The 25,780-nt window shown below is 34.6% G+C and overlaps 1 protein-coding gene across 1 annotated transcript in view; it reads right to left on the bottom strand.

Annotated features, from left to right (window-relative positions):
* Positions 1-25,780, bottom strand: part of LOC144362636 (glycine receptor subunit alpha-2-like) — a 49,437-nt gene that overhangs the window by 4,380 nt on the left and 19,277 nt on the right. The window contains exons 3-6 of the mRNA XM_085497289.1: positions 5,606-5,643; positions 3,189-3,412; positions 2,843-2,925; positions 586-720 (exon numbers count right to left, since the gene is read on the bottom strand). Coding sequence (XP_085353415.1) covers positions 586-720; positions 2,843-2,925; positions 3,189-3,412; positions 5,606-5,643 — 480 coding nt within the window. The remainder of the gene's footprint in view (positions 1-585; positions 721-2,842; positions 2,926-3,188; positions 3,413-5,605; positions 5,644-25,780) is intronic.

A 25,780-nucleotide genomic window follows, 5' to 3' on the forward strand; every position in this document is an offset into this window, starting at 1 on the left:
CATATGCCATCAGTACTACACCTTATGTCGTGAAATCATGTCGACACGTGCGTACTGTGTAATTGAAATGTAAAAATAGAACGCTGTCGCATATGCCCCAAAGATAACTTTATTTACACGCCAACAGAGGGGAGAGGTTCCGTGAGCATCAAAATGGCTACTCCGCAAATTAAAAAAAAATGTTGAAATGTCATGACTTTAAACAACATTTGCTATAGAGTACAGTAACCTCACGCGATGATGTTAAAGTAGAGCAGAATGATATTGAATATATATATTTCTATGATGAGTGCGATTACAGTAACAGCGGTTTTAACAATACAATGTATCGACTTACTCTTCTTTCAAATCTGACATCGTTATATTTTGACACATCAATAGCGATAAAAGCGGACTTGCTTTTATTAATTTAATTTATGATAGTGACAAGCTTTATATAGAATTCTAATATTCGGCCATTATAAGAAGTTCGAATATTGTTATAATATTTCGTTATCACACGCGTAATTTGTGGTTGCAAGTGTGCACCACCACTCTGCCCCCCCCCCGTCGTGTTGCCGTATTAACACACGTTTCTTTTCTTACCTAAGGGGTACCGTCTCATTCCTTTACTTGTGACAGGGAGTCCTACTGTAAATTCGGGCATCACCACTTCGGGGGCGATGATCGCTGAGAAATTGGCATCCCAATCAAGTTGTATGTCCCTTGTTGTATAACCAACTGTCAAAATAAAGAATTAGCAATAAATTATTTCTCGTGAATCCGTTTCTTATCAGTATAGTCTACTCACATTTGATTACAAAAACGCCCTCTAGAGAGAAAGACGTCAATACATTCAATATACTTGAAGTGGCGAGGACGCAAAAAAGCGTGCGCGATGTTATCGAAAGTAAGATTATGTAGCTATATATAACCGCATTGACTTAAATTTGTCTTATTAAATCGTCCTGATAAAATCAGATGCGGTATTATACTTGTGATGTGATACTAATACTGGATAAATTGGAAATTGATTCTACTACTCCACACCGATATGGACGTTGAATTTAATCATGTCAGGGTGATGGAGAGCGTCTCACGGAGAACGCTTTGCCCTAGTATCGAAAAATTATCCGTGTTTCAAGTTTTAAAAAGTAGACAGAACTCCACACTGACGTCAATCTATGTTCAGGTGTAGACGAACGCGCTCGCTCAAAACAGTATTTAATTAGGTATTATTTTACTAATAACGGGAAAGCAATTTAAATCGAAATACCGAATACGTATCGTTTGCCAATTGGCGTAGTATCATTATCCAAATATCACAAAGAAACCGATGTACATTTCAGAGTATCTTGAAATTCTTTGAAACTGTTTACTGAAATCACGTGACTTATACCATCAATGTACATCGCTACTGAAGTGCATCGTATCAATTGAAACCATTTTAAAGGGCGGCAGTCGTCTTGCCGCGTCCTGTTCGACATGGGACTCATAGCGACGTATACAACGCGTGTAAAATACATTTTTTATTTACATAAAATTCGAACACGCGCTGTGCGACGACCACAGCCCTTTGAGTCATGTAAGTTAACACAAGAAGAGATTAATTAATGGTACGACTCCATACTGGATGCATATACACTTTGTGAATTGTAACCATACGTGGCTGAACCACCCGGTGCAGTTGCATACACACTGAACAATGATCGAATAATAAACAGTTCACTACGTGCATCATACTTTTACTGTAAATAATCGCGTGATGAGAACAGATGGATAACACTGAGTTAATATGAGTATTATATTTAATTCATATAGTAGTACACTAAAACCACGCACCAGTTGACTGCAGATTTCTGAAGAGCGCTGATCGTATTATATTACCACTCTTGGTGGGTCTAGCTTGGTCTCTCAAGTAAGACTGTTCTGAACACGAGGTACTGGAATCGTTATCAACATTACATATTTTCAAGTACATATTTCTTTGGTGAAAATCGTACACATTGGTGGTGGACACGTGACCTATTATGCGAGTACTCTCACGAAACGCCTCACCCATACAGGCGTGTTACTAGTGTAATATCGCCCTCTTTTTCTTTTACATGGAAAAAGATTCCCGAGTATATTGCAAACTTCTACGGTATATATTCCGTGTAATACGTTTCTTAATATATGTGTCTGTAGCAGAATAATTGACAGAACACCAATGGTCTTTATTCCAATTAAGTAAATAGAGCAAATACAAATACTTTGCAATTGAGAGAATACTTTTCAAGTCCGGGTGATGAGTAAATTACTTTGCTAGTAATTACTAATCGCTCTATGTTATAGTATATTCTACACTATTTCCTTTGTTACATTTCGTGACATTGTTTGGCAAAATCGGATACCATAGTGAAATGTACTAGTACTCAGTAAAGTCCTAAATGCACACTTTCCATTTCCGGCATTATTGAATGTATGTTCAATTGACTACAGTACGCAACGGATTAATTTAAACCTTTCACGCCATGAGCGACTAATCTCATCAGTTTTGCACATGTATACAAGTAGTGTTTGTCAATGTGTCCCCGACGTCCTATTAGCTTAACCTCCTAATGACGCATTAGCTACACAAGTGTTAGACAATTTAAACTAATTTCGTCCTTTGGGTGAGTCAATGAACACGCCTTACAACAGATTTTATTTTCAATCCTTGTTGTGCAATGTTCATTTTCAATATTCGATGACTAAAACGGGGTCAATGCTCGGGTTATTGCTCTGAACATGCTCTTAAATAACTTACAACCCGCTGCATCGTTGAGGGCAGTCAAATATAATTATATCCAAACTTTTCAAATTTCGAAACGTAATTACTTACAACTTTCCAGCTCAATCCCACACGTTTGCTTATCCATTGGAAATCGCTGTAGGTATAGATGACAAATAAGTACAAGGCTCACTCTAGGAAGTAAAAGAAATGCATGTTGGCATATGTACATTCTAACAGCTGAGAAGAAATAATTGTAGATTAAATAAATACCAGGCAAGCCGTCGAAAATCAATTTATGACAAGTATGCAGTCATTATGAGAAGTCTAACTTACAGAACGAATTTCATATCTTCAATGCATAGTCATATTAGTCGCTCCAACATGAAAAATAATAGACGGTTTAACGAATGTGTTGGCAGTTTATGGAAATTCAAATTAATTTGGTTGACTGTACCTCATATCGTAGAGCACATGGCCATCTGGATGAATGCGTACGTGTTTATTGGTCACAGTAACCTCATGTATTTTGGCCTCTTTTACGTTTGTGAAATACAAATCGGGTGTCCATATTTTATCCAGTAAATTCGACCCAGAGCGTAGATCAATTGGTTCAATTCCAATGAAACTTAGTCTTGGATCATCCCATCGAAGGGATAGGAAGAGTGTTGCTCCATAGTCCTACAACAAGAATATTGTATCAAACTTATAGAGTTAATAACAAATTTAAAATAAGGCTACAAACAAGATCATACGATTAAACTGACTTTACTGCTTGTCAGAAATCCGATCTTGGTATGTTGTACTTATTATCCAGGTAATAGACTTGCGGCAATAGTTTACTTGGCGCGACAATGGTGCGCCTTCAACAATTGTTATTCTTAATATTGTTAACTGTGTATTAATTGCTCAGTACACTGGCTAGTTTGAGCAGTTCTACCATATCCCCAACTTGACCCAATTTGGCAGTTACATGCCGCATTGTCACAGACTCCAATCATACCACGCTTTGCTAATCGAATTGTATGTCTGATATTTGAATAGCTGTCAAAATAGCTTTACCATATTTGTATATCATACTATGATGAACCCATCACGTGATATATTAGATCATTCTATAATAATATATAGTTATCAAAAAACGTGGTCACCCATATCACATAGCAGCGAATATTTGTATATTGCTCGAGCCACGTATGCATTATTTAGCATGGATGTAAAGTGTGTTAGGCTTAATGTTGACAACAATCGCCACTACTCTTAACAAAACATAACATCAAACTTTTCTGTTTGAAAAACAGACGATAATGTAACATATGAACAGCACTTATAGTACGTTAAACCTTCAAGACTTGCGCAGATTGTTGCGTAGTTGACTGTGGGTCTTAAATTAAGCGTCAGTGAACTGAACATTCGAAAATGTCTGATTGATTCTTTACACTCCTTTTAGGTCAAGTCATTCTATTTTCCGGCACGACAGACATAGCATTTTAGAATGATTAAGTTTCTTTGAGTATTTTTCTTTTGTTTGTGAACCACTTTACAGCACGCACCCATGTACGTAAGTGTTTATTTTATTGTACTACGACAAATGTCGAGCTTCATTGTTAGCACACATCTTTGTGTCAGAAACACATGATTACGCGAACTTTAGAAATTGTGTGTGTCGTTTGTGAGTGTGTACAATTATGTACGGGTAAATTTGACAGCCTTCTGGAAATGAATTACCTACATTATTGAATAATTAAATGGGTTGAGTCATAAAATTAAAAATTGGTGTTGTGATTCCATGAAAGCATTTGATCCAAGGTATGAATTTGTTATTACAGACAATACTCATTTAACTGTGGATCACCGTCAACAACTTAAAGCGAACTATCTTGAGAATAATGACCATATGTAATACACAGGAAAAAGTATACCACATATAAACTTGTATACATGCGCCCTCTTCAGTCAGACAGGGAAATTACTTCTGTAATTTGTTAAACATATGAGTAACTATTTATCATAGAGTAAAGAAGCATGGCGCTACTAACAAAAGAAAATGAGATGTTTACCTCATTAATATATTACATGAAGTTAGTTCAAATTAAAACCAAGCTTGTTTTTAGATTTAAATATTGGCTTTCTGTTTTTTATAGTTCTACTTTTGACAGTCATTTTAAATTGTAAAATATTTCAAATACAAATCAATTATATATTTACTAGTATTTCATTTTCTCGTCCAAATTAGCTGTTTTCCCCCTAAAACGAAGGTATTTCACATTTTGGAAAACGCAAAGCTGTTATCATAGTATTATAGGAAGAATCCAACCTACCGACCCAACGTACCTACCAATCCTAACCTACTTATAAAAACTAAAAACAATTACACGAGTATTGATTCTTTGGTGTTTGGTTTCAAGTACAGTTATTAGATCAGTCTATTAGCATCCTATATTGACTCAATTCCTCAGCACTACTTGAAGTTTAAATTACCGGACAACTGACGTGACATGGGTTTATATAACACTTAGACTGTCAAGGAGATTCACTCAGCATGTTTGGTCACATTGTGTATTGCGCTCAAATGGGCAATGTCACTAAAGCTCTTAGATACATTTATTTTCCCATCCATCCAATATACCCGCACATAGGTCGACATGTTAAGTTGAATCTATTTTAACTCCCGGTGACATTGCTATTAATCCTGTCTTCAACAATAACTTTCATTTGACCATCCGTACTGCGAACATCAGCCAATCACATCTATCAAACGACAGGCTGTCATCAAATATTTGACTGAAACACATAACCATGATTGTCACATGGAACGTATTGTTCCTACCGTGTTTTGCTTCAGACAAGGACACTTTTACAGTAAGTACGAACTACGGAGAGTTTGGAAAGAATTTTTAAACGTACAACATCTCATTGAAAGGTCTATTGATTTGAAAAAAATGTATATACTAGGTAGGAGAGAAAATGAATAATAAACGAAATTACGACACGTTGAAATTCTAAATATTATCAAAAATAAACACACTGTATTTTCACGTAGATGGCGACGGAGATTGCTAATATACATTAAAACGAATCACTCAAATGAATATTATATTAAATAAACACTGGCGATTTGTAGCCACAACTTGCGCGCATTGTACAACGGCTTATTCTGTTCATGTAACTGTCATCGCACATATACTTGTTATTGAATATTGAAAGGCATGTCGGCTTTAAGGTGAAGGGTGTTGCCTTGAAACGGCGTCGATACCACTCACATAATGGCGTCAATAGGACGCTGATCTCTGTAGTCTAGCCATAGTTGAAATTGTGTTGTCACTGTTAACTTCCGTTTCTGACGCACACGCTGGTAAGTTTGATTGACATCCCCGACAGCTGCACTCACTGACAATACCACAAATCGCCTAGTGACATTCAAAGAAGTGAGCGGATATAACAAAAATACTATAGTATAGTTTAGAGTTGTAACAACACTGACGGAAGTTAGAATAATCCGGAAGGATAAGTCATCGTACGCTGTCAAGTGTATGGGTAATACACAGTCGTATGTTACCGAGTTGTCGCTAATTAACAAAAATATAATCAACAAATTAATAAAACGCGGTATTAAAATAAATGAAACGTGTACACAGTATTTTCGAATCGCTGTCTTGTAGCTGATATCAGCTCATTAATATTGTACATGCAAAATGTCGTTCACTTCAATATTATCAATGTTATTAAAGTTAATTAAAGTTATTCAAAATATAAAGAAATGTTCTCCAAATTTGAGTTAGCAATTATATACTGATACCAATAATCGGCCTTATGCCCGGCGTCGCCAATTGACAAATGACAAATTAATTAACCTCGTTACCGCAACAGAAGACAGACATTTAATCTTATATAATGACAATCGCATATAAACGCACACAGTCGCTGGTCATAGGTGTCCTTTTTATATCCGATTGGTTACGTTAATGTCACAGGAAGACATTGCATAGTGTAAAGAAAGTGTCTAAGAGACATTTGTTATGCCTATTCACAGAAAGTAACAATATGACATTGTTTATAGTAGTACATATATTATTTAGCCTATCATAAAATGTCTTTGTAACAAATGCAATGGTTTCCATACATACCATTCTATACCCGTTTGTTCGACGTTGGGACTGCTAATGTTTTGGACAAGATCTCATCCATATTTGAGACGCCCAACTATATATCTTATCATCTTGTACTTGATGATGACAATACCTTTTTTTTACTCTTCAGTGTATTTGGCTATGATGTAGCGAACATGTATTGGGAGATATTTGAACACTGCGTGCAAAATTAGAACAAACATAATTTTAGTTAACAAATTTGATTTAGTAAGTCATTGTTAAATTAATTCCAGCAGTAGAATGACATTTTTCGCCTCTCGGATTTAAACAACAAGAAAGTAAAAAAAAAAGTTCACATCATTGACGTTATTAAATAAATAGTGTGAAATTTATTAATTTTGAGAATAGTTGTCTACGACAAGCCATACTATTCAATATTACTTGAAATCAGAACTAGCCTATCAGTTAGAACAACTGAAGTTGTCATGCCCTTGATTCCTGGTTGAACTACAGTTTACTGTTTGGCATTCCTGGGAGCAGGTGTTTAGAGTTCAAATGTCCACAGTTTAGACGCTAGTGTCCCTGGGTATATGTCCGCCATGTGGCCGCCACCGTATGATTGTTATGATTTATTATTTTTATTTATTTTTTATTATTCTGTATTTTAGTTTTTCAAAAAAAATGTCCGTTTACGTCACGCGTACGTCTCAAAACATTGCGGAGTATAATTAAATATATTATTATTAGTAGATATTTGGATTACGAATGCTATCACAAAATGTCACAATATGCCCACCATATTGGATGCTATGTTTACAAAATGAATGAAGAGTACACTATGCTTATATGGTATGGATATGAAATACAATCAATCATGTCATCCAGGCGAATCAGTCATGTACACACAAATTTTACAAAAACGACAACATGGCTAATCGAAATATCTCACTCATAAACACCGTGTACATTGCAAACGGTATACAGTTACATTTACACTGAATGAGCAAATCGGAATAAATCAGACAAGGTACACGGAGAACATATTGAAGAAGTAATGTCAGGTGTTTCGAAGTCAATTAACTATGCATTTTCCACTGCCGCTAATAAAAGAAGAAAAAAACCCATAACATAATGGGCGAAGGACGTTCTTTATGCGCAATGTCGGTCCTAGATGAACGCAGGTGGTCGTAATATCCACGTAAGTATTTCTTGTTTATGGATTTGTCTGGTCGTGTGACTGATTGTCACAGAGGGAGGGAGCAAATATCAGTAACACAGATAATATGCAAATTATGACAACGATTTGAATTCTGTTTTTTTTATAGTTTACATGATGCTAATATCTGTTGTCATATGCAATTGCATTAGTATGTCACCAGTTCATTTTAACCTGTATTCGTGTCGCATATAATTATTATATGCATTTCAATTATATCTATTTATATACAATATAGATACGGTGACTGCATGGGCATAAATCAATATTACAAATTCTTATGTCTATATAAATATTATATATAGTAATTGCAGCAAGTCCGAGTATGTCATACAAGTATGTTTCGTAACCAGTCGTGCAATAATTATTAAAACAAAATTGCATTTGTGCATAAGACGATGTCCGTGCGCGCACAAACTAACTACGAGCAAAGCCACATATTGGTGACGTATTAATAGTACATATCACACTCACTAAAAATACCATCAAATGATCCTTTGAATACGTTGCTTTCAGAGTACTCGACATTCAACTGACAACGCCATGCAATTGATTGAATATTGATCTGTGACAACAAGGTGTTTACTGTCGGACAGATTAGCATATTTAAACTTGATATGATCAATAATTACCATCATTTAACAGTTACAGTTTGCTCAATTAGTAATAGAATTTGCAAAATGTATATAGAAACATATTAAATATAAAAAAATGTTAATTATTGATGTTATGTTTATTAAAATCAGACATTGTTTAATTTATTAGCGAATTCAGAGAATCTCTTAAAATTCACACGTCTCAGTCAGTTTCAGTAACACATGCTGCCAAATATATATCAATTATAGACTGCCATGTTAGCAAATTTATTAAACTGACTGCCTGCAATTGAAATATCTAAAACCAGTAACTACGTTGTGTAAGATTTGCATTAATTGAAACACAGTCGCGGTAAAGCGACATAGGTAAATGAACTTTCGTATAGCATCAGTGCTTGACGTTAAATTGAAGTGCCACTTGTTACATGTCACTGACCCCCCCTAGCTACGACTTGTGTATATAGAATGAAAACACAGACTGTTCTTGTGTGTCACATGTTTACACAAATCGAACATCACAAATATTTACGGTAATTTTTAACATCAACTATTACCATACACTAATCGTTTTCTTGGGGAGGGGATTCTATTACAATTAAAGCCGACAACTATGTTAACATTCACCTGGTAATATATTGTATATTTGTTACTATTACGTTGATTTACTCTACGATTGTGAGTCTGTCCTATTTATTAGACACGGTGGCGTGACACACTACGAGGTACAATGGTATCAGGATAACCGGGATAAGCAACATCTGCCGATTTACTGTTTATTTAAAGTCGCTCAATCACAAAATAAACAATATGTACTTTATATATTTCTAATATTTTACACATTAGAACATGTGAAACACAGAATGCTGAACATATCAACATCCACTCTGTACAAAATGAGTAGTACTACGCACGTTTCTTTGCGTGTCTAATGACTATATGTAGACACAACATAATAGTATGCATGTGAACTAAAACACTGCTATATTGCACACAGATTTAAAAGTTCATAAAGTCATATCACGTCTCAGTGATCCTATCCTACTATTAAATAAGAGTGCGTGTAAACCAGGGATAATAACAAACTGCAACAAAACACAAGAACTTAGTTCATCAGGCACTAGACACGCGTTATATGTTACATTGCCCATATATAATACTCACATCTAACATTTCTTAATCCGCATATATCTTAATCCGTTTTTATATTAGTCAACTAGGTATAATTTGAAAATGAAACCATTTGAGGATAAATAAATTTCGCGCGTCAATAATTGGTTAATATGGATGTGTAACAGAGATGTGGTCAATTATTGAGAATAATTCAGGTATATGAACCTTGTTAAAACTAGAACCCAGCTATACACTATGGTTTGTTAAAACGTGCGTGTGAATTGTTTTCGTGTTCATATAGATATGCACAACATGTTATTGAAGTAAACCTGTTTGAGAAACAGTTTACAACTATTGTTTAATGTCTCACAGATTTTTTATAATTTGTCGTTTGGTACGTGCTTAATTAGCATAATAACTTGGGTGGTGGTTTCAGTTGCTGAAATAACATGGTCGTTAGAAATGTCAATGTCTATAAAGACAGAATTATAGTAACAGCGTTATAAGAGTGGGTGATACTAAAATATACACCGCAGCTCCGTAGTATTATCACTATTATTCGCAGTTAATGATAATTTATTAAACAATTAACATTTTTTTTTATTCTCAGAATTTGAAAAATAATTTGTAAATCTATAAATAAATTCAGTTCCATAGTATTATCATTAATATCCTCAGTTAATGACATTCGTTAAACAATTAACATTTTTTTTAATTAAGAATATAAAAAATAATTTTTAAACCTATAAAAAAATATTACAGATGAAACAACTATAGTCTTGTTTGTAGCAACCACATTTTTATTTTATTGATGACCTATGTGTTTTCGATTAATACTGAAATCATCACTATTGTTAAATGCCCTATTGAGTAATGATTGGTTTCGAACGAGAGAGGCCTTTTGAATTAATTTTGAAAGGCTGAACAAAAATGGTATACAGATTATATCATTACCCATCATCAAAATATACTGAGAAATGCTGAATACTGAATATCCAAGTTTGCCATTGCTAACAGATTTCCAATACATTATGTTCCTAATTTTTATTACTAATAAGTCAATTCTTTTTTTATATTGGTTGTGTTTTATTTGTGAAATTGGGTTCTTTCTACCTGATATATCGAGCAATATAATAATCTATATATAGCGTAACAAAGTGCGCTTTATATGTTAGTCTTCTCGTCGCTTCTTTTACTAAAACAAGACAGTTAATCATTCACCAATCAATACAACTGAATACACTTAATGTGGATCAGTGTGAGACTGCAATTACTGTAATTGTTTTATTACGCGCATTTCAGTGTTATGTATGTATATACATATATTTACACTAAGCTGGAAAGCTCATTTACTCTAATGCAAAATGCAATAGTGATACGAGTGTTGTCGCTATCATTTTAAGTATGTATACACTGTTAGTGCTTCTTTGTTGTTTTAAAGACTCTAAATACCTTAATGTTCCCCAACAATATTTTAGTGTTACATTTTGTAGATTTGAATATATTTTCTCTAATTTCTTTTGAAATGTTAGACCAAATGGAGTGTATTGACAATTGTTTACTGGTCTTCCTCAAATGTATAAAAAATGAAGGTTTATTTTGTTGAAGGGTGTTACAAATTGTCTACGGTGGTCAAAAGTTTAAACAGGCATAAGGTTTATTGCAAAGTAACTGAAATTGATATTTCAGCCTGGCAGCAGGAAGTGGTCATATGCCTTTGTAGTAAACGACGAATATCGTATTACTTATACATCGATTTCGATATTCTGTGATATATATCTTTGTAACCTATGGTGCTGTCGTATTTGTATTTCTGTTATTGTAATTTTTTGACCTTTTGATCCCATCATATGATAAATAACATAAACAAAATACTCATGGAGTATATGAGGCAAGAGAACATAAATTCCCATATTTTGTTAATAACCTGAATATTATATATCTTTTTACATAGGTTTGGAAAAAAGGGCCGGATAAATAATCACTTTCGCTATCAGAGTGTTTCTCAAGGCGCCGTCAGTGACGTATTCTCATTATTCATAAACAAACGCAATGCGCACGCACTACACTGGCGCAAATTTTAAGAAAAATCTCTTTAGAAAGCCTTATTGCATGTATAGCGGAATACAGCCGCCTTGCAATTAACGGAACTCGTTGATAACCACTGCCTAAATTATTAGTCAGTTCTTACAACAGCATTATACAATTCTGAACGCGGTAACCCTGACCCTCATTGCCCTAGTACAAAAAAAAACAGCTGACTGTGGACGGTAAAGCGGCATTCAGCGTGCAAATGACAGTTGTTTACTTGTATCAATATCACATGCAGACCCCACACTTCACAGACAAATTTTTAGACTGCTCTCTCTCTCTCCCTTACGTCTTGTTGTACTGTACTACTGTGTCGCTTTGCGTCTCGGACACATGCGTTTTACTGCCGCTGTTTGTAACGGTGGCAGATGCATTTTACGCGTCTACACATATTGGCATTCGACAATTGGAACGTTTACACATTGATGAAATTTAACGTTTTTCTTGACTCAATGTCAGTATATCGTTTTGCTTTGAAGAGCTCTCATCAGAATGAAATATGACACTAAAAGGTTTATATGTGAAATACATGACACGTGTCACCATATACAACACGGTGAGCAACGAAATAACAGATTGTTTGTTTTAATCAACAAAACTGAGCAACCGCAAGTGATGGGTGGAATGTCACAAGACAAATAACAATGATTTTTACTAGACCCGAGATATTGTAAATGACGTATGACATTTATTTAGCACTGCATTGTGTATTTACAGATCAGAGCCCCTCAAACCACAATTGTATTTTGCATTCCAGGATTTGAGAAAAACAAACATATATACAGTTTATTCATGGTTGTTTCTTGAACACATTTTCAATTTCTGAAATATGTTTAATGACAAGAAATAACACCATTTCAATATTAAATGTAATGTACAATGCGAAGGACAATAACAAAATCTCACTGTTATTAAACCAGTTCATGAACATATTTAAACAGAAGCATTTGTTCAATTGTAGTTCAAAACAATCATAATGCAAATGAAATTTTAGTTTAACCATGAATATACTTATTTCGACGAATTACTTCAAAACGCTTCAGTGGTTACACAGCACACAAATCTCATATGAACAAACAATGTACTTTTCACTCGGACAATACACGTCGAATACAAGGCGGGGTGACAACTGTAGCGCGTTAAGCTATCCACATTAGAATGTTATCAGTATGTAACTGTATAATAGTGTGCTACTATGTGCACAGTACGTAACTGTGTAATAGCGTTATGTTACGTAATCAGTATGTAGCCTTGTAAACAATGTAAACGTGTAAAGCTACGTACTAAGTATGTACCTGTGTAATAATGTGATACTTATTTCTCAATATGTAACGGTAATAGCATGATACTATGTGCCCAGGATGTAACTGTAATAGCGTGATACTATGCGCCCAGTATGTAACTGTCATAGTGTGATACTATGTGCTCATGTGATATTATGTGTCCAGTATGTAACTAGGATAATGTGAAATTATGTACCCAGTATGTGAACATAATAGTGTGACACTATGTGCCCAGTAACTATAAGTGTGATACTATGCGCGCACTATGTAACTGTAATAGTGTGATATTATGTGCCCAGTCTGTAACTGTAATAGTGTGATATTATGTGCCCAGTATGTAACTGTAATAGTGTGATATTATGTGCCCAGTATGTATCTGTAATAGTGTGACACTGTGCCAAGTATGTAACTGTGATAGTGTAGAACTATGTTCCAAGTATGTAACTGTAATAGTGTGATACTATGCGCCAGGTTTAACTGTAATGGTGTGATATTATGTGCTCAGCATGTTACTATAATAGTGTGATACTATGTGCACAGTACGTAACTGTGTAATAGCGTTATGTTACGTAAACAGTATGTAGCCTTGTATACGTGTGATGCTACGTACTAAGTATGTAGCTGTGTAATAATGTGATACTTATTGCTCAATATGTAACTGTAATAACGTGATAATATGTGCCCATTATGTAACTGTAATAGTGTGATCCTATGTTCCCAGTATGAACATGTAATAGTGTGATATTATGTGCCCAGTATGTAACTGTAATACAGTGATATTATGTGTCCAGTATGTAACTATAAGTGTGTTACTATGCGCGCACTATGTAACTGTAATATTGTGATATTATGTGCTCAGCCTGTAACTGTAATAGTGCGATATTATGTGCCCAGTGTGTAACTGTAATGGTGTGATACGATGCGCCCAGTATGTAACTATAATAGTATAATACTATGCGCCCAGTATGTAACTGTAATAGTATAATACTATGCGCCCAGTATGTAACTGTAATAGTGTGATTTTATGTACCAAGTATGTAACTGTGATAGTATAATACTATGCGCCCAGTATGTAACTGTAATAGTACAATACTATGCGCCCAGTAAGTAACTGTAATAGTGTGATACTATGTGCCTATTATGTAACTGTAATAGTTTGACACTAGGTGCCCAGTATGTAACTGTAATAATGTGACACCATGTATCCATTATGTAGCTGTAATAGTGTGATACTATGAGCCCATTATGTAACTGTAATAGTACAATACTATGCGCCCAATTTGTAACAGTAATAGTGTGATACTATGCGCCCAGTTTGTAACTGTAATAGTGTGATACTATACGCCAAATTTGAAACTGTAATAGTGTGATTTTATGTACCAAGTATGTAACTGTGACAGTGATATTATGTGCCGATTATGTAACTGTAATAGTTTGACACTATGTGCCCAGTACGTAACTGTAATAATGTGACACAATGTAATCAGTATGTAACTGTAATAGTGTGATTCTATGCGCCGAGTATGTAACTGTAATAGTGTGACACTGTGTACAAAGTATGTAACAGTAATAGTGTGATACTATGCGCCCAGTTTGTAACTGTAATAGTGTGATACTATACGCCCAATTTGTAACTGTAATAGTGTTATATTATGTGCCCAGTATGTAACTGTTATAGTGATACTATGTGCCCAGTATGTAACTATAATAGTGTGAAACTATGCGCCCAATTTGTAACTGTATTAGTGTGATATTATGTGCCCAGTATGTAACTGTAATAGTGTGAAACTATTTGCCCAGTATGTAACTATAATAGTGTGACATTATGTGCCCAGTATGCCATTGTGTTAGTGATACTGTGTGCCCAATATGTAACTATATGTGCCCAATTTATAACTATAATAGTGTGATATTATGTTCCCAATATGTGACTGTGATAGTGATACTATGTGCCGTGCCTAGTATTTAACTGTAATAGTGTGATACAATGTGCCCATTATGTAAATATAATACTGTGATACTATGCGCCCAACTTGTAACTGTAATAGTGTTATATTATGTGTAAAGTATGTAACTGTGATAGTGATATTATGTGCCCATTAGGTAACTATAATAGTGTGAAACTATGTGCCCAGTATGTAACTATAATAGTGTGATATTATGTGCCCAGTATGCAACTGTGATTGTGAAACTATGTGCCCAGTATGTAACTATAATAGTGTGATATTATGTGCCCAGTATGTGACTATAATAGTGTGAAACTATGTGCCCAGTGTGTAACTATAATAGTGTGAAACTGTTTCCATAGAATGTAACTATAATGGTGTGATATTATGTGCCCAATTTGTAACAGTAATAGTGTTATATTATGTGTCCAGTATGTAACTGTGATGGTGATATTATGTGCCTAGTATGTAACTATAATAGTGTGATATTATGTTCCCAGCATGCAACTGTGTTAGTGATACTATGTGCCCAGTATGTAACTATATGCGCCCAATTTGTAACTGTAATAGTGTTATATTATGTGCCCAGTATGTAACTGTGATAGTGATACTATGTGCCCAGTATGTAACTATAATAGTGTGATACTATGCGCCCAGTATGTAACTGTGAAAGTGATATTATGTGCACAATATATAAATATAATAGTGTGATATTTTGTGCCCCGTATGTACCTGTGAAAGTGATATTATGTGCACAGTATGTAAATATAATAGTGTGATATTTTGTGCCGAGTATGTAACTGTGAAAGTGATATTATGTGCACAGTATGTAAATATAATAGTGTGATGTTATGTGCACAGTATGTAACTGTGATAGTGATATTATGTACCCATTATGTAACTATAATAGTGTGATATTATGTGCCAAGTATGTAACTATAGTAGTTTGATATTATGTGCCCAGTATGTAACTGTAATTGTGTGATGTTATGTGCCCAGTATATAACTATAATAGTGTGATACTATGTGCACAGTACGTAACTGTGTAATAGCGTTATGTTATATAAACAGTATGTAGCCTTGTAAACGTGTGATGCTACGTACTAAGTATGTATCTGTGTAATAATGTGATACTTATTGCTCAATATGTAACTGTAATAGCGTGATACTATGTGCCCAGTATGTAACTGTATTAGTGTGATACTATGTGCCTAGTAAGTAACTGTAATAGCGTGATACTATGTGCCCAGTATGTAACTGTAATAGTATGATACTATGTTCCTAGTATGTAACTGTAATAGCGGGATACTATGCGCCCGGTATGTAACTGTCATAGTGTGATATTATGTGCCCAGTATGTAACTGTAATAGCGTGATACTATGCGCCCAGTATGTAACTGTCATAGTTTGATATTATATGCCCAGTATGTAACTGTAATAGCGTGATACTATACGTCCAGTATGTAACTGTAATTGCGTGATACTATGCGCCCAGTATGTAACTGTCATAGTGTGATATTATGTGCCCAGTATGTAACTGTAATAGTGTGATACTATGTGTCCAGTATGTAACTGTAATAGTGTGATACTATGTGCCCAGTATGTAATTATAATTGTGTGACACTTTGTGCCCAGTATGTGACTGTAATAGTGTGATACTATGTGTCCAGTATGTAACTATAATAGTGTGATACAATGTGTCCAGTATGTAACTGTAATAGTGTGATATCATGTGCTCAGTGTGTAACTATAATAGTGTGATATTATGTGCCCAGTATGTGACTATAATAGTGTGATATTATGTACCCACTATGTAACTGTAATAGTGTGATATTATGTGCCCAGTATGTAACTGTGATGATGATATTATGTGCCCAGTATGTAACTATAATAGTGTGATATTATGTACCCACTATGTAACTGTAATAGTGTGATATTATGTGCCCAGTATGTAACTGTGATGGTGATATTATGTGCCCAGTATGTAACTGTGATAATGTTAGTATGTGCCCAGTATGTAACTGTAATAGTGTGATAGAATGTGCCCATTGTGTAAATATAATACTGTGATACTATGCGGCCAATTTGTAACTGTAATAGTGTGATATTATGTTCCCGTATGTAACTGTGATAGTGATATTATGTGCCCAGTATGTAACTATAATAGTGTGATATTATGTTACCAGTATGTAACTATGATAGTGTGATATTATGTGCGCAGTATGTAACTATAATAGTGTGAAACTATGTGCCCAGTATGTAACTATAATAGTGTGATATTATGTGCCAGTATGCAACTGTGATAGTGAAACAATGTGCCCAATATGTAACTATAATAGTGTGAAACTATGCGCCCAATTTGTTACTGTAATAGTGTAATATAATGTGCCCACTATGTAACTGTGATGGTGATATTATGTGCCCGGTATGTAACTATATTAGTGTGAAACTATGCGGTCAATTTGTAACTGTAATAGTGTGATATTATGTGCCTAGTACGTAACTATAATAGTGTGAAACTATGTGCCCAGTATGTAACTATAATAGTGTGATATTATGTGCCCAGTATGTAACCGTGGTAGTGAAAATATGTGCCCAGTATGTAACTGTAATGGTGTGATATTATGTGCCTAGTATATAACTATAATGGTGTGATATTATGTGCCTAGTATGTAACTATGATAGTGTGAAACTATGTGCCCAGTATGTAACTATAACAGTGTGATATTATGTACCTACTATGTAACTGTGATGGTGATATTATGGGCCCAGTATGTAACTATAATAGTGTGATACTATGCGCCCAGTATGTAACTGTAATAATGTGATATTTTGTGCCCAGCATGTAACTGTAATAGTGTGATATTATGTGCCCAGTATGTATCTGTAATAGTGTGACACTGTGCCAAGTATGTAACTGTGATAGTGTAGAACTATGTTCCAAGTATGTAACTGTAATAGTGTGATACTATGCGCCAGGTTTAACTGTAATGGTGTGATATTATGTGCTCAGCATGTTACTATAATAGTGTGATACTATGTGCACAGTATGTAACTGTAATAGTGTGATACAAAGTGCGAAGTGTGTAACTGAGATAGTGTGATACTATGTGCACAGTATGTAACTGTAATAGTGAGATACTATGTGCACAGTATGTAACTATGAAAGTGTGATACTATGCGCCAAGTATGTAACTATAGTAGTGTGATATTATGTGCCCAGTATGTAACTGTAATAGCGTGATACTATGCGCCCAGTATGTAACTGTCATAGTGTGATATTATATGCCCAGTATGTAACTGTTATAGCGTGATATTATGTGTTCAGTATGTAACTGTATTGGCGTGATAATATGCGCCCAGTATGTAACTGTAATAGTGTGATACTATGTGTACAGGATGTAACTATAATAGTGTGATAATATGTGCCCAGTATGTGACTGTAATAGTGTGATAATATGTGACCAGTATGTAACTATAATAGTGTGATATTATGTTTCCAGTATGTAACTGTAATAGTGTGATATTATGTGCCCAATATGTAACTGTAATAGTGTGATATTATGTACCCACTATGTAACTGTAATAGTGTGATATTATGTGCCCAGTATGTAACTGTGATGGTGATATTATGTGCCCAGTATGTAACTGTGATAATGTTAGTATGTGCCCAGTATGTAACTGTAATAGTGTGATAGAATGTGCCCATTGTGTAAATATAATACTGTGATACTATGCGGCCAATTTGTAACTGTAATAGTGTGATATTATGTTCCCGTATGTAACTGTGATAGTGATATTATGTGCCCAGTATGTAACTATAATAGTGTGATATTATGTTACCAGTATGTAACTATGATAGTGTGATATTATGTGCGCAGTATGTAACTATAATAGTGTGAAACTATGTGCCCAGTATGTAACTATAATAGTGTGATATTATGTGCCAGTATGCAACTGTGATAGTGAAACAATGTGCCCAATATGTAACTATAATAGTGTGAAACTATGCGCCCAATTTGTTACTGTAATAGTGTAATATAATGTGCCCACTATGTAACTGTGATGGTGATATTATGTGCCCGGTATGTAACTATATTAGTGTGAAACTATGCGGTCAATTTGTAACTGTAATAGTGTGATATTATGTGCCTAGTACGTAACTATAATAGTGTGAAACTATGTGCCCAGTATGTAACTATAATAGTGTGATATTATGTGCCCAGTATGTAACCGTGGTAGTGAAAATATGTGCCCAGTATGTAACTGAAATGGTGTGATATTATGTGCCTAGTATATAACTATAATGGTGTGATATTATGTGCCTAGTATGTAACTATGATAGTGTGAAACTATGTGCCCAGTATGTAACTTTAACAGTGTGATATTATGTACCTACTATGTAACTGTGATGGTGATATTATGGGCCCAGTATGTAACTATAATAGTGTGATACTATGCGCCCAGTATGTAACTGTAATAATGTGATATTTTGTGCCCAGCATGTAACTGTAATAGTGTGATATTATGTGCCCAGTATGTATCTGTAATAGTGTGACACTGTGCCAAGTATGTAACTGTGATAGTGTAGAACTATGTTCCAAGTATGTAACTGTAATAGTGTGATACTATGCGCCAGGTTTAACTGTAATGGTGTGATATTATGTGCTCAGCATGTTACTATAATAGTGTGATACTATGTGCACAGTATGTAACTGTAATAGTGTGATACAAAGTGCGAAGTGTGTAACTGAGATAGTGTGATACTATGTGCACAGTATGTAACTGTAATAGTGAGATACTATGTGCACAGTATGTAACTATGAAAGTGTGATACTATGCGCCAAGTATGTAACTATAGTAGTGTGATATTATGTGCCCAGTATGTAACTGTAATAGCGTGATACTATGCGCCCAGTATGTAACTGTCATAGTGTGATATTATATGCCCAGTATGTAACTGTTATAGCGTGATATTATGTGTTCAGTATGTAACTGTATTGGCGTGATAATATGCGCCCAGTATGTAACTGTAATAGTGTGATACTATGTGTACAGGATGTAACTATAATAGTGTGATAATATGTGCCCAGTATGTGACTGTAATAGTGTGATAATATGTGTCCAGTATGTAACTATAATAGTGTGATATTATGTTTCCAGTATGTAACTGTAATAGTGTGATATTATGTGCCCAATATGTAACTGTAATAGTGTGATATTATGTACCCACTATGTAACTGTAATAGTGTGATATTATGTGCCCAGTATGTAACTGTGATGGTGATATTATGTGCCCAGTATGTAACTGTGATAATGTTAGTATGTGCCCAGTATGTAACTGTAATAGTGTGATAGAATGTACCGATTATGTAAATATAATACTGTGATACTATGCGGCCAATTTGTAACTGTAATAGTGTGATATTATGTTCTCGTATGTAACTGTGATAGTGATATTATGTGCCCAGTATGTAACTATAATAGTGTGATATTATGTTACCAGTATGTAACTATGATAGTGTGATATTATGTGCCGAGTATGTAACTATAATAGTGTGAAACTATGTGCCCAGTATGTAACTATAATAGTGTGATATTATGTGCCCAGTATGCAACTGTGATAGTGAAACTATGTGCCCAATATGTAACTATAATAGTGTGAAACTATGAGCCCAATTTGTTACTGTAATAATGTAATATAATGTGCCCACTATGTAACTGTGATGGTGATATTATGTGCTCAGTATGTAACTATAATGGTGTGGTATTATGTGCCCAGTATGTAACTATAATAGTGTGAAACTATGTGCCCGGTATGTAACTATAATAGTGTGAAATTATGCGCTCAATTTGTACTGTAATAGTGTGATATTATGTGCCTAGTACGTAACTATAATAGTGTGAAACTATGTGCCCAGTATGTAACTATAATAATGTGATATTATGTGCCCAGTATGTAACCGTGGTAGTGAAAATATGTGCCCAGTATGTAACTGTAATGGCGTGATATTATGTGCCTAGTATGTAACTATAATGGTGTGATATTATGTGCCTAGTATGCAACTATAATAGTGTGAAACTATGTGCCCAGTATGTAACTATAACAGTGTGATATTATGTACCTACTATGTAACTGTGATGGTGATATTATGTGCCCAGTATGTAACTATAATAGTGTGATACTATGTGCCCAGTATGTAACTATAATAGTGTGATATTATGTGCCCAGTATGTAACCGTGGTAGTGAAAATATGTGCCCAGTATGTAATTGTAATGGCGTGATATTATGTGCCTAGTATGTAACTATAATGGTGTGATATTATGTGCCTAGTATGTAACTATAATAGTGTGATACTATGTGCCCAGTATGTAACTGTAATAGTGTGATACAAAGTGCGAAGTGTGTAACTGAGATAGTGTGATACTATGTGCACAGTATGTAACTGTAATAGTGAGATACTATGTGCACAGTATGTAACTATAAAAGTGTGATACTATGCGCCAAGTATGTAACTATAGTAGTGTGATATTATGTGCCCAGTATGTAACTGTAATAGCGTGATACTATGCGCCCAGTATGTAACTGTCATAGTGTGATATTATATGCCCAGTATGTAACTGTTATAGCGTGATATTATGTGTTCAGTATGTAACTGTATTGGCGTGATAATATGCGCCCAGTATGTAACTGTAATAGTGTGATACTATGTGTACAGTATGTAACTATAATAGTGTGATAATATGTGCCCAGTATGTGACTGTAATAGTGTGATAATATGTGTCCAGTATGTAACTATAATAGTGTGATATTATGTTTCCAGTATGTAACTGTAATAGTGTGATATTATGTGCCCAATATGTAACTGTAATAGTGTGATATTATGTACCCACTATGTAACTGTAATAGTGTGATATTATGTGCCCAGTATGTAACTGTGATGGTGATATTATGTGCCCAGTATGTAACTGTGATAATGTTAGTATGTGCCCAGTATGTAACTGTAATAGTGTGATAGAATGTACCCATTATGTAAATATAATACTGTGATACTATGCGGCCAATTTGTAACTGTAATAGTGTGATATTATGTTCTCGTATGTAACTGTGATAGTGATATTATGTGCCCAGTATGTAACTATAATAGTGTGATATTATGTTACCAGAATGTAACTATGATAGTGTGATATTATGTGCCGAGTATGTAACTATAATAGTGTGAAACTATGTGCCCAGTATGTAACTATAATAGTGTGATATTATGTGCCCAGTATGCAACTGTGATAGTGAAACTATGTGCCCAATATGTAACTATAATGGTGTGAAACTATGCGCCCAATTTGTTACTGTAATAATGTAATATAATGTGCCCACTATGTAACTGTGATGGTGATATTATGTGCTCAGTATGTAACTATAATGGTGTGGTATTATGTGCCCAGTATGTAACTATAATAGTGTGAAACTATGTGCCCGGTATGTAACTATAATAGTGTGAAATTATGCGCTCAATTTGTAACTGTAATAGTGTGATATTATGTGCCTAGTACGTAACTATAATAGTGTGAAACTATGTGCCCAGTATGTAACTATAATAGTGTGATATTATGTGCCCAGTATGTAACCGTGGTAGTGAAAATATGTGCCCAGTATGTAACTGTAATGGCGTGATATTATGTGCTTAGCATGTAACTATAATGGTGTGATATTATGTGCCTAGTATGTAACTATAATAGTGTGAAACTATGTGCCCAGTATGTAACTATAACAGTGTGATATTATGTACCTACTATGTAACTGTGATGGTGATATTATGTGCCCAGTATGTAACTATAATAGTGTGATACTATGCGCCCAGTATGTAACTGTAATAGTGTGATATTTTGTGCCCAGCATGTGACTGTAATAGTGTGATACTATGTTTCCAGTATGTAACTATAATAGTGTGACACTATGTGTCCAGTATGTAACTGTAATAGTGTGATACTATGTGTACAGTATGCAAGTATAGTAGTATGATATGTTTTGCCCAATTTGTAACTGTAATAGTGTGATATCATGTGCTCAGTGTGTAACTATAATAGTGTGATATTATGTGCCCAGTATGTAACTATAATAATGTGATATTATGTGCCCAGTATGTAACTGTGGTAGTGAAACTATGTGCCCAGTATGTAACTGTAATGGTGTGATATTATGTGCCTAGTATGTAACTATAATGGTGTGATATTAAGTGCCTAGTATGTAACTATAATAGTGTGAATCTATGTGCCCAGTATGTAACTATAACAGTGTGATATTATGTACCTACTATGTAACTGTGATGGTGATATTATGTGCCCAGTATGTAACTATAATAGTGTGATACTATGTGTCCAGTATGTAACTGTAATAGCGTGATACTATGCGCCCAGTATGTAACTGTCATAGTGTGATACTATGTGTACAGTATGTAACTATAATAGTGTGATCATATGTGTCCAGTATGTAACTGTAATAGTGTGATACTATATGCCAAGTATGTAACTGTAATAGTGTGATACAAAGTGCGAAGTGTGTAACTGAGATAGTGTGATACTATGTGCACAGTATGTAACTGTAATTGTGAGATACTATGTGAACAGTATGTAACTATAAAAGTGTGATACTATGCGCCCAATTTGTATTTGTGATAGTGTGATGTTATGTGCCCAGTATGTAACTATAATAGTGTGATGTTATGTGCCAAGTATGTAACTATGATAGTGTGATATTATGTGCCCAGTATGTAACTGTAATAGCGTGATACTATGCGCCCAGTATGTAACTGTCATAGTGTGATATTATATGCCCAGTATGTAACTGTAATAGCGTGATTTTATGTGTCCAGTATGTAACTGTAACAGCGTGATACTATGCGCCCAGTATGTAACTGTCATCGTGTGATATTATGTGCCCAGTATGTAACTGTAATAGTGTGATACTATGTGTACAGTATGTAACTATAATAGTGTGATAATATGTGCCCAGTATGTGACTGTAATAGTGTGATAATATGTGTCCAGTATGTAACTATAATAGTGTGATATTATGTTTCCAGTATGTAACTGTAATAGTGTGATATTATATGCCCAGTATGTAACTGTAATAGTGTGATATTATGTTTCCAGTATGTAACTGTAATAGTGTGATACAAAGTGTGAAGTGTGTAACTGAGATAGTGTGATACCATGTGCACAGTATGTAACTGTAATAGGGAGATACTATGTGCACAGTATGTAACTAATAGTGAGATACTATGTGCACAGTATGTAACTATAAAAGTGTGATACTATGCGCCCAATTTGTATTTGTGATAGTGTGATGTTATGTGCACAGTATGTAACTGTGATAGTGATATTATGTGCCCATTATGTAACTATAATAGTGTGATATTATGTGCCAAGTATGTAACTATAGTAGTGTGATATTATGTGCCCAGTATGTAACTGTAATTGTGTGATGTTATGTGCCCAGTATATAACTATAATAGTGTGATAATATGTGCACAGTACGTAACTGTGTAATAGCGTTATGTTACATAAACAGTATGTAGCCTTGTAAACGTGTGATGCTACGTACTAAGTATGTAGCTGTGTAATAATGTGATACTTATTGCTCAATATGTAACTGTAATTGTGTGATAGAATGTGCCCATTATGTAAATATAATACTGTGATACTATGCGGCCAATTTGTAACTGTAATAGTGTGATATTATGTTCCCGTATGTAACTGTGATAGTGAGATTATTCGCCCAGTATGTAACTATAATAGTGTGATATTATGTGCCCAGTATGTAACTATAATAGTGTGAAACTATGTGCCCGGTATGTAACTATAATAGTGTGAAACTATGCGCTCAATTTGTAACTGTAATAGTGTGATATTATGTGGCTAGTACGTAACTATAATAGTGTGAAACTATGTGCCCAGTATGTAACTATAATAGTGTGATATTATGTGCCCAGTATGTAACCGTGGTAGTGAAAATATGTGCCCAGTATGTAACTGTAATGGCGTGATATTATGTGCCTAGTATGTAACTATAATGGTGTGATATTATGTGCCTAGTATGTAACTATAATAGTGTGAAACTATGTGCCCAGTATGTAACTATAACAGTGTGATATTATGTACCTACTATGTAACTGTGATGGTGATATTATGTGCCCAGTATGTAACTATAATAGTATGATACTATGCGCCCAGTATGTAACTGTAATAGTGTGATATTTTGTGCCCAGCATGTAACTGTGATAGTGTGATACTATATGCCAAGTATGTAACTGTAATAGTGTGATACAAAGTGCGAAGTGTGTAACTGAGATAGTGTGATACTATGTGCACAGTATGTAACTGTAATTGTGAGATACTATGTGAACAGTATGTAACTATAAAAGTGTGATAGTATGCGCCCAATTTGTATTTGTGATAGTGTGATGTTATGTGCCCAGTATGTAACTATAATAGTGTGATGTTATGTGCCAAGTATGTAACTATGATAGTGTGATACTATGTGCCCAGTATGTAACTGTAATAGCGTGATACTATGCGCCCAGTATGTAACTGTCATAGTGTGATATTATATGCCCAGTATGTAACTGTAATAGCGTGATATTATGTGTCCAGTATGTAACTGTAACAGCGTGATACTATGCGCCCAGTATGTAACTGTCATCGTGTGATATTATGTG

This window comes from Saccoglossus kowalevskii, chromosome 3, assembly GCF_978046115.1.
Source record: "Saccoglossus kowalevskii chromosome 3, keSacKowa6.1, whole genome shotgun sequence".
Classification (NCBI taxonomy): domain Eukaryota; kingdom Metazoa; phylum Hemichordata; class Enteropneusta; family Harrimaniidae; genus Saccoglossus; species Saccoglossus kowalevskii.